The sequence below is a fragment of the Leuresthes tenuis genome, unplaced genomic scaffold (assembly GCF_036924035.1).
Source record: "Leuresthes tenuis unplaced genomic scaffold, fLeuTen1.0.hap1 SCAF_9, whole genome shotgun sequence".
Taxonomy (NCBI): Eukaryota; Metazoa; Chordata; class Actinopteri; order Atheriniformes; family Atherinopsidae; genus Leuresthes; species Leuresthes tenuis.
In genome coordinates, this window is record NW_027325363.1 from 6,971,214 (window position 1) to 6,983,365 (window position 12,152).

At 42.5% G+C, this 12,152-nt stretch overlaps 1 protein-coding gene across 5 annotated transcripts in view; it reads right to left on the bottom strand.

The window, feature by feature from the left end:
- Positions 1-2,070: 2,070 nt before the first annotated feature.
- LOC140314068 (spectrin beta chain, non-erythrocytic 4) overlaps positions 2,071-12,152 on the bottom strand; it is an 81,687-nt gene continuing 71,605 nt past the window's right edge. For 2 of the 5 annotated variants that reach the window (XM_072392096.1, XM_072392098.1), the window contains 4 exons: positions 11,538-11,794; positions 8,239-8,409; positions 6,654-6,696; positions 2,071-6,533 (listed from right to left, as the gene is read on the bottom strand). In XM_072392096.1, coding sequence (XP_072248197.1) covers positions 6,240-6,533; positions 6,654-6,696; positions 8,239-8,409; positions 11,538-11,794 — 765 coding nt within the window. In that variant the 3' untranslated portion in view covers positions 2,071-6,239. Of the gene's footprint in view, positions 6,534-6,653; positions 6,697-8,238; positions 8,410-8,755; positions 11,795-12,152 lie in introns of those variants that run through there. The other 3 variants (XM_072392097.1, XR_011917111.1, XR_011917112.1) reach the window with 3 other exon arrangements.

Consider the following 12,152-nt stretch of genomic DNA (forward strand, 5'->3'; position numbering starts at 1 on the left):
CGAAAAGGCCAATGAAATGTTGGGAAAAACGAGTGTGTGCTGAAATACGTACATTTATACGTCGTTCCCAAACATTTGAAGCACAGACTGTCAATGATAGATTAAATAAAAAATAAAAATGAATAGAAATAATCAAACAAAATCCTTTTTATAGTCTATGATGTGTCTTAATGTAGATTTTCCACAAAACCCCACATGTTAAAGCAACACTGGAGACATTTGTGGACCTTATATTATGATTTAATTTAGCTTCTTTTTCCACTAGTTCATGGGAATATATAAAGAACTTAGGAATGGCTTAAGACTTTTAAACAGTGCTGTGCTATCTTTATGTTTGTTTGTCTTGTCCTGGTCTTAGTGGCTGATGTTTCCAGAGTAGAAACAGTAGAAACAAAATGCAATTCAAATCAAACTGGTCCTTGCTTCATAGCTCTTCGTGGCGCACAGAAAGGAACTGAAATGCTTAAAAAAATGACAAACAATCTTTCATTATCACAATCTGTATTTATCAATTCAAAGAAACAACTGTACAGAGCCAATGATTCGCAGTTGGTTCTGGTCATTTTATACATTATTGGTTCATTCATTCACCTTTTTCCATGTTGGTAGTTTGTGTCGCCCCGGTATGTTACAGTGATTGTATAGTGGAGAGATGGGACTTCAAGACATGCACAGCAGTACTGAAATAGAGACAATGTCTTTCATGCAACCTCTTTGTCCTGTCGTGTTTGTGTGGAGGTGTGGATCAACCTGTCCTGTGGTACAAATCAATGGTCACACTTCATCACAGACTCAGAAAAGTTAAACACAGCAGAGACAAGGGGCAGTTTTCCCAGCATTGCCATTGATAAACATGTTTTCTCACTTTCTTTACTTTTATTTTTTACAGAAAATATTTCTGAGCAAATATATTTGTACATTATCAGGTTGCTGTAGGCAGGCGTACAGAGAGAGGCAGGCTGAGGGCAGATAGACAGCGGTGCTCGGGACTCCTGGGAGGGCAGAAACTGTGGCAGCGGATCAGCTGAAACACCACAGAATTTTCAGTTTTTACTACTTCGTCTTTGGCTGGTGTCAAAAGACTTCTACGGGGAGCACGTTAAGTTTGGGAGAGTCTCCTGCATCGGTTCAAGTAAAAGTTGACATCGCAACTGTTTCTTGAACCGCTTTAATCTGAAGACACCTTCATAGTTGCTTAAATTATGTCAAGACGATATTGTGCTTTCTATATCTTTATGCAGAAATGAACAGTTCCCAACAGTTCATGAGTTTCGTCCAGATTTTTGTTTGCACATTGATCTCTCCCCACATCAGAAAACTGAAACCCCAACATGGTTTGATCCCATATAGTACACAGAAATGTGGTTTAAGCCCTTTAACTGAATCTGTTTTATTAATATTAATTACTAAAAGTGTCATGGGAAGCTAATGGTGAACAAGATTCTTATTAGAAAGGGCCATTCTCTGTGAAAACTGGGTATTTTACAGATAAAAACCCTCTAATAAGTGTCATCATAGATAAAAACTGACTGAACAGCTCATGCTCTTATCAATAAGTGTTTAAGTTTAGCAGCAATGATTGTCTTCAGAACATAAAATGTCAAATAAATAAAATGATACGTAAGTATCGTCTGAGCCCTTTTTAAAGTCTAAATATTTTCTGATTATATCGTGCATTCAGGCAGTGTGTGTTTGTACGTGTGTGTGTACTAGATCAAGGCTGACTGTCGGTTGTTATCTGGAAGGTGAAACAAGTTGCAGCCGGATCAATAATGACCGTGATGAGCACTGCCTGAGGCTTCTGCTCTACTCCTGAGTGGTAACATGAAAACAGAGAAGTTACGGAGGATTCAACTCAAGAGTCAGAACAGTGTTTGCATGAGGACTGCAACTAATAATCAAGAAGACTCTCATGGTAAAATCATTAATAATTTGGTTTATATAAGAAAGACGAAGTCACTGAGGATGTTATCATGTTACGTCTGACATCCACAGATCAGTTTATCATGTCAAACAGAGCAAAAATCGCAAATCCACAGGAGAACGATGGGATTTTTTTGGTTTAAGTGATTGATTGATTGATTGATTGATTAGAAAACAACTCGTCTCAGCTGACAGTTAATCACCAGAGCATGGAGAAGAAAATAAAATCCACTCCAGCTCCTCTCGGATTGGACGACTGATCCAGTCCTCAGACTGTCACGGTAACACCTAATTTGGATTCGATGCCCCTCAGCCCCAACACCACTGACCATCTGACCTCAGCTCTGCAGCAGGCCGGCGTCCCTAGTGCAAAGAAAAAGTTGCATAAAGTCTCAATGCTACCATGGACATCATCATCAACAGCATAAATCCCTGAACACATCCTCATACAATCCTCATAAATCAGACTCCATTTTACTGCATACTACTGAGTGGTTTTGGTGTACAAGATGCGACGTCTGAAAACTGAAGCGTCTTAATGTCAGTGGCTGAATGGCAACGCATCTGTTTAAATCACGATTTCACCCTTTATCAAGGTGTGGAAAGCAAGTGTCCTCTTTTTTTTTTATTGTATTAAGGACTTTTTATGAGAGCAGACGAAACGCTGATCGAAATGGAAACACGTTTTATTTGTTATGTTTGGGCTGACAGGCCGACGAGAACAACATACACACAGGCAGGATCATTCAAACCATCAGGTTTAGGATTTCTGAACCACATCTGGTCTGTTTCCATGTTTAACATGTTGACTTTCGTGTATTATTTGCTTGTTTCTTACCATAACACAGTAAAGTGGTTCGTCATGTAATCCGTTAGGTGTACCCTGCTGATTCTGCCTTGTGTGGATTTCAATCTAAGCAAAGTGATTAATACGCTGCTCAAACCCTAATCTGTCTGCAGATTGCTGCTCTGTGTCACTATGTGGAATCTATGCTTGTATAAAATTCATTTCTGTTTGTTGTCTGCATGTAAATGACTGCATTGAACTGACATTTACATCTAAAGCACATGTATTAAAATGATAAACAGAAATGAGGCCAGCAGGTACAGATAAAGACGCTGATAGAAAACCTGAAAAAAAGATAAAAAAACTACCCATTATAGTTTTAGTCAATAGTATTTTCATTACAAGCTTAAACTGATCATTTGCCCCTACAAATAAAGACATAAAGGACATTCTGAGGGCTTTCTTAATTTAGAAATTATCTGCTTATAAATAATAAAAGTAAATACTGTGTAACATTTATTCAAAGTCCAACTGAAATCACAGGTTTCTGTTTGCAGTTGAAAATCCTTCCAGCATTTTAACTGAGTGGCCGGCAGTCTTAGCTCTGTTCCTGGCAGAAGGTAGATGACGGATCGAGAAAATAAACTCGTACTGTGGCGTTGAAAGCTGTGTGTGGTCAGGGAGCACGTTTACATGACACTAGAAAAGGGTTAGAGTTAGTCTGAAATACATGTAAACATGTTAGTCTGACCAATATGCTACAAAATCAAGCTTCTCGAATCCGGACAGATTGACTCACTCCAGCATGCGTACACTTAACAACTGTCCATGCTCCGTAAGTCTAAGTGTATATTAACACAGCGGATTTCCCAATGAAGCTGTTCTCATTCGCATAGTTTTCTGTTTTTTTTTTTGTCAGACGGCTAAACGCATCAGAAAGAAGAAACCAGGACTGAAAATCAGCCAAATCACAATCACATGAAGCTCGTCCTGAATGTCGCTCTGCTCTAATAAAATCCTGATTTTATAACCGCAGGAAGATCGAAGCAGCCGGATGTCTTGAATGTTTCCCCAGAGTCGGCCCATCTAAATAAGGCAGTCGAGCTGTAACCGTAGCTCATCTCTGGCTGGATAGTGTAGTGGTAAGACGGCTGCCTTTCCTGTGGGTGACCTGTGGTTCCCACCTTGAAGAGGTACTACCTCCAGTATGGGTACTCTGGAAAGACCCTTTACACTCCCTGTGTACCTGGGATATGAGTGCATAAATGTGTATGTTCTCAAAGCAGTGGTCTTGAATAGTTAAAAAAAAACACCATCAGATGTTTTAAAAGGAGCCCAATGAGTCAAAGACAAGTAGCTGGAAAAAGCAATTAAAAGTCCAGGCCTTTCTGAGACTTTAAAGATGAGGAGAAACCATCCACTACCCAGAACTTCTGCTGGACTTTCAAACTTTTAGTATTTCTCAAAGCAGAAAACAGGTTTTTATGCAAACATGTGGCTTTCAGTTGGACTTAAACAAAAAAAAATTTCACAAATAAATGAATCCAAAACAGCAGAACTGCAGTGAGGATACTTTAGCAGTGATGCTGACAGAGCTTCCACACCTGAAATGTAGTTCTGAAGGATTTTAACTGCCGTCTGAACAGTTGGTGCCGCGAGATTTTCTCCAGCATGATTTACCAGCCTATCAGACCCCGGAAGTCTTCGCTTTCATGTCGTTTATGGCTTTGTGGTGAATTTACAGAAAACAGTATCATTGGGCTGCAAAGACGAGCTTCTTTAGACGCGCGATGATTCCTCTCCAGGCAAGACATGCAATCTCTCAAAGTTTTACCCACTGTAAATATTTGGTTAGTTTAATTCTTTTTTTTCCTTTTTCTTATTTTTTTGTTCACATCCTAATGCATTTTGTGTGTGCGTGAAACCGTGCGTCTATCTCTGTGTGGAGGGTTCACGTTAGAATCGGGTTTAGAGGCAGGATCGGGGGCGGGCGTTCAGTTTGTGGGGAATAATGAGGGTCTTCACGCAGATAGAAGTAAAAAAAGTGTGTGGATCTGCGCTGCGGAGCGGACGTTTCTGGAAGACTGAGGTGACGTCTGAGGGGACGAACGAATGATCGTAAGCAAACACACCAACACAAATAACCTGAGAGCTATGGAGACCCTGGGAGCGCAGAGCAGCAGCACACACACACTCATACGATTCCGTACAAAAACAGATGCAACAGATTTGTGAGAGTAAATCAAAGAGAATATCCAAGCAGAAGTTTGATGTTGTTAGAGAATAAAAGAGTAGATGAGGCCTGATTTCTCCCCCGAAGGCCTCGTTCATTAAAACATGCCAGATGCAGATTTTGTGCTTATGACCAAAGCCAAAAGTGATTTACGAAACACTGATTCTGAAGGCAAAACAAGTGGGTTACAATGAGTTTCAAGTATTTTGTTAGAGATATCAAAATGTAAATCTTAGCCTCTATAGTTCTCTAAAATGTAAGCGCAGTTTTATTTCTTAATCAAAGAAAAAATAAATGACACTTTAATGAATGAGGCCCCTGGGAACCAGAGTTTTTAACTCCTCAGAACACAGCTGTCACAGAACATCTGTCTATACAAAAATAACATAAGAAATCCTCAAAAGAACATCTTTAATCCTAAAAAATAAGTTCTATATGAAAAAAGGGAAGCTGCTTAAACACATAAGATAGAATGACAGGTCTGGATTTTAAACCTTTGGCTTTACTTATTTCCGTAATTTTCTGTTTCACTCTGGTCGCCTCCTCTACTCTTCTCTCGTCTTAAACCACCAACTTCCCACGAATCAGCACAGAACTGGAGATCGGCGCTGATCCAGATGAACGCGCTGCTTGTTATCGAAATAAAACCAGTTTAAATGCCTCTTTCTCACAGCAGGCCCTCGAGACGGATGGGAATAAAATGGAGAACACGGTCAACATAAAAAGTCCACCTTTGTCTGTGAAACATTTTGGCATTATTTCATTCTCTTTCGATTTCCGAGCAGTAATAAGACATAGTGCAGGATGTCTCAACTTACCAACAGACAGATAGATACAGTAGATAGGACAAACAGACAGGAGTTACACACAGTTATAGCTCATCTCATAGAAAAAACCAACATGGAACAGGATGAGCTACGTTATACCGCGCTACCAGCGAACAGCCTTCCAACTAACTTGATGCGTGTCCCGTTTACGTGACCCGGGCTTCAGCAGCTCAAAGCTCCGCCCTCTGCAGCTCTCTGAAACAGCCGTCGGCGGGGCGCCGGTGACTCGTGTTTTCTAGCCGAGACACAGACGAGAGAGAGAAGAAGAAAGATGTCTCCTGCTCCGAAATCAAATCCGTCCTGTCGTCCAATGAGAGAGCCGGGGTCAGTTTCCCTTTCCATCCAAACACAGCTGCTTGGTTAACGTGTTGGAGGCGAAGTGAATGAGGAGGGCGTTCACCACCTGTCCGTGGCCCCGCCTCCCATCTAAAGTTCATATACTTCAGTCACAACCGATCCGTCAACCTGCTCACTTTTTCTTACTGGACTTCTCAGAACGTTTTGCGTCCGACTTCCCGCCCTTGTCCGACTTCTCCGACCGCTCTCCTCTCTCCCGCTCCTTCTCTTTTTCCGCCCGCTCGATTCGGTCTCCTCGGTCTGAGCGCTCGCCGCCTCGCTCTGACCTGTTGTCCGCCTTGCTGCCATCTCGCCGCGTCCCTTCGTCAGTGGATGAGGTAGTTGGTTGGGGCTGACCCCATTTGGCAATCTCCTCGTGCTCTGAAATACTGGTGGTGATGTTGTTCACCCAGGCCTTGAGGTCCTCCTGTGATGGGAGCGAACAACCGCTGACTAAGCTGAGGCTTATGTGTGAAATGGGTGTCTAAGTGTTGACAAATGCTCCTGTTTGTTGAATCATGGGATTAGGAAAAAGAAAACGTCTCACCTCATCTTTTGCATGAAACAAAAACTCACTGCCATCCTTCGTTCTGCAACGAGAGAAAAGAAGTTTAACTTTCTTCAACAGTGTGACCAGAGGATACATTTACAGGAACTTTCCAATCAGCCTTTTTGGATTTAAAGCACCGCTGGATAAGATTCAGGTTCACATGGTGAACTTCAACATAAAAACAAGACACAGTCTTGTATTCAGTGTGTCTGTTTTACAGCAGGAACACGGCACAGCGCCGTCTGAGTTGAATGACTGACAACAGCACCCAGAAGTTAACAATCCAGAGCTTTTTTTATTAGCTTTTATGATCTGCTTATTTCCACTGAGGTCTGAGTTTCAGGGTGAATTACACAAATCGCGGTGTGTTGCTCCACCTTGACGATGCTACCTGGAGTTTTGGCCCCACTGAGGCCAACAGGGAAACCAGGAAGCCCACTTCAGCTGAATTAACTCAGAACTTGTCCCTGCAGCATACTTCTGTGGGTTTTGGGGTGTTTTAATTTTAACTGTGGTGAAAAATCCAGAGATTGACATTTTATCGCTCGGATTTACTGCCTTGTTGTCACAATCTGAGGAATCTCATTCTGTAGCCTCACAGCTGCTTCTCACTCCATCAAGTTATCGTCAGCCTCATTAACCTAAAATCTGTTTTAGTGAGATCAGAGATTAACGTTTTAGTGCTGCTTTCTTGTCACAATCTCAGCTCCGTGTCCATGTTGATTCTGAAGCTACAAATGTTGTGTTGACAAACAATAAAAACTATTTCTGGTGTACAACTTAAAGTTAACAGATTGTATGAGCTATTGTGGATATTAGTCCTGAGATTACTGAGACAGAAAAGCAGAAAAACTCAACCAATTAGAAATGTTCAGCTCTGCAAGCTCCAGCCCAAAGGTTCAGGTACTCTCAAAAGAACAACCTCCCCACCATGACTCTTTTTGTACCTGAAATTTCTCCTCCTGAACTCCGCTTAGCCTCTAATTCCTGCAGTAAAAAGCTGAGGAAATGGCCCCTAAAAGGCCAGGGCTTCCTGGAAAAGGTTTCCGTGGTGGAAATGCAGCCTAATCTCTGGTTAAAAGCAAAGCAGCAGGGGGCATATCGTCTTAACTTTGAGTGGAGCTGGACCCCACATATCCCATGATGAAACTTAGCGGGAACTTTCTTTTGAATCTCTTTGATCCGGCTCCCACCTGCTCAGACTCATTCATAGAAATTCTGAACCAAGATGAAGTCATGTGCTGCTCAAGCTGCAGGTAACGACTGTATTCACACTGCATGGTAAAACCAAGCGTGAACAGGGCCTCCGGCATCCATGTTGCTAATCTGGATTTACGATCATAGATTTATAACGACCAGTCTGAAATAATCAGCATGAAAGCATCTGGGTTACTTTTCTCAGACTCTGATGAGTAAATGATGAGTAAACTGTGGTCTGTGGCTACTGCCAGAGTCTGGCTAACAAACCCCATCAGAGGCTCAGGTGCAGTTAGGGTAAATAACAGCAATGTAGGTTAAATAAGACGAGTTACTGTCTGTAGCAGAAAAGGAAAAACTGAGTACGACGTGAAGTGATGCTCACTTCAGCGTGAAGACATTCTTCTTCTTCTTGTAGCCGTTGGTGACGTCGCAGTGGCAGTGGGACAGGTTGAGCAGCGGCTCGTTGTTGTAGGACGCTGTGGTGTTCTTGGCGTCCTTGTAGAAACCCAACTCCCCTTTGTTCAGCACGCAGTAGAGGTTGACCCATGACCTGCTGTGGTGTGGGTAGGCAGGAGGGGAGGGTGGAAGTGAGGAGCAAGGGAGAGGGGAAGGTGGGGAAGTGGAGGTTGGGGGGAGGAGGGGGGACATTGGGAGGCATCAGGAAGAGCTGCAGAGTCACTGCTGCTAAGCTAACACCTCACTCACCTGACCAGAGCAGACAGGTAGGTAGGCGGGATGGACCAGCCCCAAGAAGGGAGGAGGAAACACACTGCTGAACAAACACAGATGATCGCACGAACACACGGATGACCAGACGGAGGAGGTGGGGATGGCGGGATGGGGAGGGAGTCTACGTACAGTCTGTGTGCTTCTGTGTGTGAGGCTTATGTGTGACTTACCTTGGAGGAGACAAGAGGAGCAGCCAGAAGCACAGAGGAAGAGAGAGGGTAAAGAAAAAGAGGAGTTTGGTTAAAGGTCATTTTTGGCAACATCACCAGTTAAAGCCCAGCCATTCTGCTTTTCCAACTCAGAGAGCGTGAGTACATGCACAAAACATTTCAGTTAGTACTCTGCAAAACGTTCAGGCATTTCACACGTTAACCATCAGAGAATCCGCCCCACGTGTACTGTGCTGCGTTACAACAACAGCAGTTAACAAGAGAAAACTATCCTCCACCCCACAAAGAACAAGACGTCCCCGTCTGAGGAGTCAGTCTGAGATGGACAGAAGACACTAAAACAGCCACCAGCTACCTTAAAAAACTGTGTGCCTCTGCATTTCATGGAAGTTTTACCAGTGAACTGATAAATTAACACCATCAGTGATGACATTTTTTATTTGTAATGCCTGAAACATTTGCAAAATACTGTAGGTATAATTCAGAGTGAACTGTGTGTGCAGCTTAATATCCTGATATGATAAACTTCAATGAACGACAGAAACAGAATTAGGAACAACAGGTGCATGTGATAAAGTGTCGACATCGTGAATATTGGCTCCGCTATTATTAATTATTATCACAGCAGAGTTACATTTGAAGGGGACAGAGAGCTCCTCAGGAAAAAATCTGGTTTAAACAAATGTTCTTGAATTTGGTGGGAAAACTAGCTCCTCCGATCTGAAGTCTTAAATTCAGTATTTAGATTTTCATGAGCAAGAACTGGATCTGACCGGGAACCTCAGGGTTGTAAGCTGTCAATCACAGGGTAGGTCCGCGCTTAAGCCCAATCTGCTTCTATTTAAGTCAAAATGTGAGAATAACTAAACAAATTAAGATCATGCTTCATCAAAGAACACTTAAAGCCAATGATTGAGGCAAAGTACTTTTAAAAAGTGAGATTTTTATCAGCTCTATGGCCTTTCATCCACATGAAAACGCAGTTTTATGGGACTGAAAATTAACCTTTTGGAAACAATTCTTGTTTTCTGGCTCAGACTGGACACAGAAAGTGAGTCACTTGCAATCTTTGGCAGGTCAGAAGCAGCTGGAAAGGTTGTTTCCATGCCCCCCCCACTCCCCAATGTGCATTAAATCTGCTCTTAAACAATCAAAAACCACCTCAAATGAAATTATAAACTTTTTCATTCATTAATGGAAGTTTTAATCGATTTCTAACATTTCAAGTCTCCTTTTCTTGCTCACATCTTCTAAATACAAATATAAATTGGCAACAGAAACCAAGCTATTAAAAAACTGCTTCCTTTGTACTTGTTTCTGTTGAATAAAGGTTTATTCAAAGTGTTGCCATATTTTCACAACATGAAAAGAGCACGATGAGCACAGTTTGTGTCACTTTCTCAGTAAGTACAGAATTTAAACAAGGATTTTAATACCTGCTTGTTTAAAATGGATATCTGACAGCACAATGGAGCCATCTGAAGGTTTCTCTCTCATAAAAGTTGGTTTTCTCTACATAAAGTGCCCCATAATTCACTTTATTGCATGGACAGAGAACCCTGGGACACATTTTTCCGCTATTCAGAACTGGTGAGCACAGAAATACTCATTAATAAGAATGACATTTTCCACATGCACCATATCCAAAAACTCTTTGTTATTCTCAGTGTTACCAGAATATTAATGTGCACATCAACTTATGTAACAGAGACAAGTTGAATCTCAAGCCTTCCTTAAGAGGCTAACTGTATCCTCTTTTATTCTTAGTGTTTAAACAGAGGGCATACAATCAGCCTCACCAGGAGCAGTTTGGAGATTCACACTTGTTTCGAGCCATTCAGGATTAAGCTTTACCTTGCAATGTACATAACAGGACATGTACATATGACACACTCATCCATTGCCTTGAGTGGGACTCATCCATTGCTGGACCTGGATGAGCTTTTAGCTGTGCGTGGTCAGCCCAGCCACCAGAGGGCAGTGAAGAGACAGACTTTGTCCCTGGTGTCACTCTGCAGGAAGCAATGTGGTCATCTGTGGAGGTGGGGTAGTGTGTATATGTGTGTGTGTGAGTGGGTGTGTTAATGCAAGCTTGACCAGCAGCTCATCTCTCAGCTCCCACTGCAATCATCAGCCAGCCAGTCTGCTAGTGACCCAAACACCTCTGCTGTGTATTATTCTGTGGGCACGTGTTAGATCAGGTGGCATCGTAAGCGTCATGCATGAAGGTTTCTCATGCTGTATAACAATGGGCAATGACATTCATTAGATATTCAGCAGCTGTTGTGAGAATAACACTGGAGTCTTTTCCTAGCGTCCCAAAACATTAAAAAACTGCCGTTTTAAATTTCTACGTCTTCATAACTCATCGACAAACTGCTAAAATATGGACAAAAGCACCAAACATCAAACGTACAAACTGACTGTGCTGCTTCATCACTCCTTGTTAACTTTCTCAGTTGAAACTTTGTTTAAGCAGCAACTTTTAAAGAATAAGTGTGAACAGTACCAGTGTCCGTCATGCACCTCTTCAACATGTCACAGCCTCAGTCTCGAGTGAGTTAGCTTAGCATGCTAAAATAATGCCAGTGTTGCCGTTGTCCAATCAGTGAACGGAACAGATTGTGACGTCATGAGATGCAGACAAATATCAAACTATTTGGTTAAAAATCAACATAACTAGCAGAGTCCCTTAATTGTGATACACATGACACCAGGGTCCACCCTCCTCACCTATGACCATCATCTGCTTCAGTTAATCATTATGACCCTGAACACCCACCTATTGGTGCTCTTCTTGAGGCTCTCGATGTCCAGCTTGCGGAAAAGGAAGCCCTCGTGGTGTGCTGTATGTGTTGGTGGCTGGGGGACTGCTGGGCTGCTCTGGGCTGGAGCAGACCTGGACCTCCGGGTGGTCTCTCCTGGCTCTTTGGGACGTGGCCTGCGTCGTGGTTTGGGTCTGTCTCGAGCTCGAGGCCGGTCGTGACGGGAAGACTTTTCTGGTACTCCGTTGGGCAGACGGGGCACCTCACCACGGGCCTGAGGGTAGGGAGGTTTGTGGTTGGTTTACACGTTAAAACTGCTTATTCTTTTTTACGCTCTGCAATCAGAGAAGACTCTAAACTGTTTAAACCATTTAACGAGGCTGACTGACAGATCACATACAGTCTACACAGATGAGCCATGACATTATTAACAACTGCTCAATATTGCATAGGTCTGCTTTTATTTCTAAAACAGCACAGACCTCTGAAGGTGTACAGGTGTATCTGGCACTAGTAGCAGATCCTTTCAGCCCTGTTTCCTGTGAAGTAGGGCCTCCACGTATGGAGGACTGAAACCGCCATAATCCGAGATAAATAGAAAAACGTACAAAAGTTTATGATGACAAATGCAA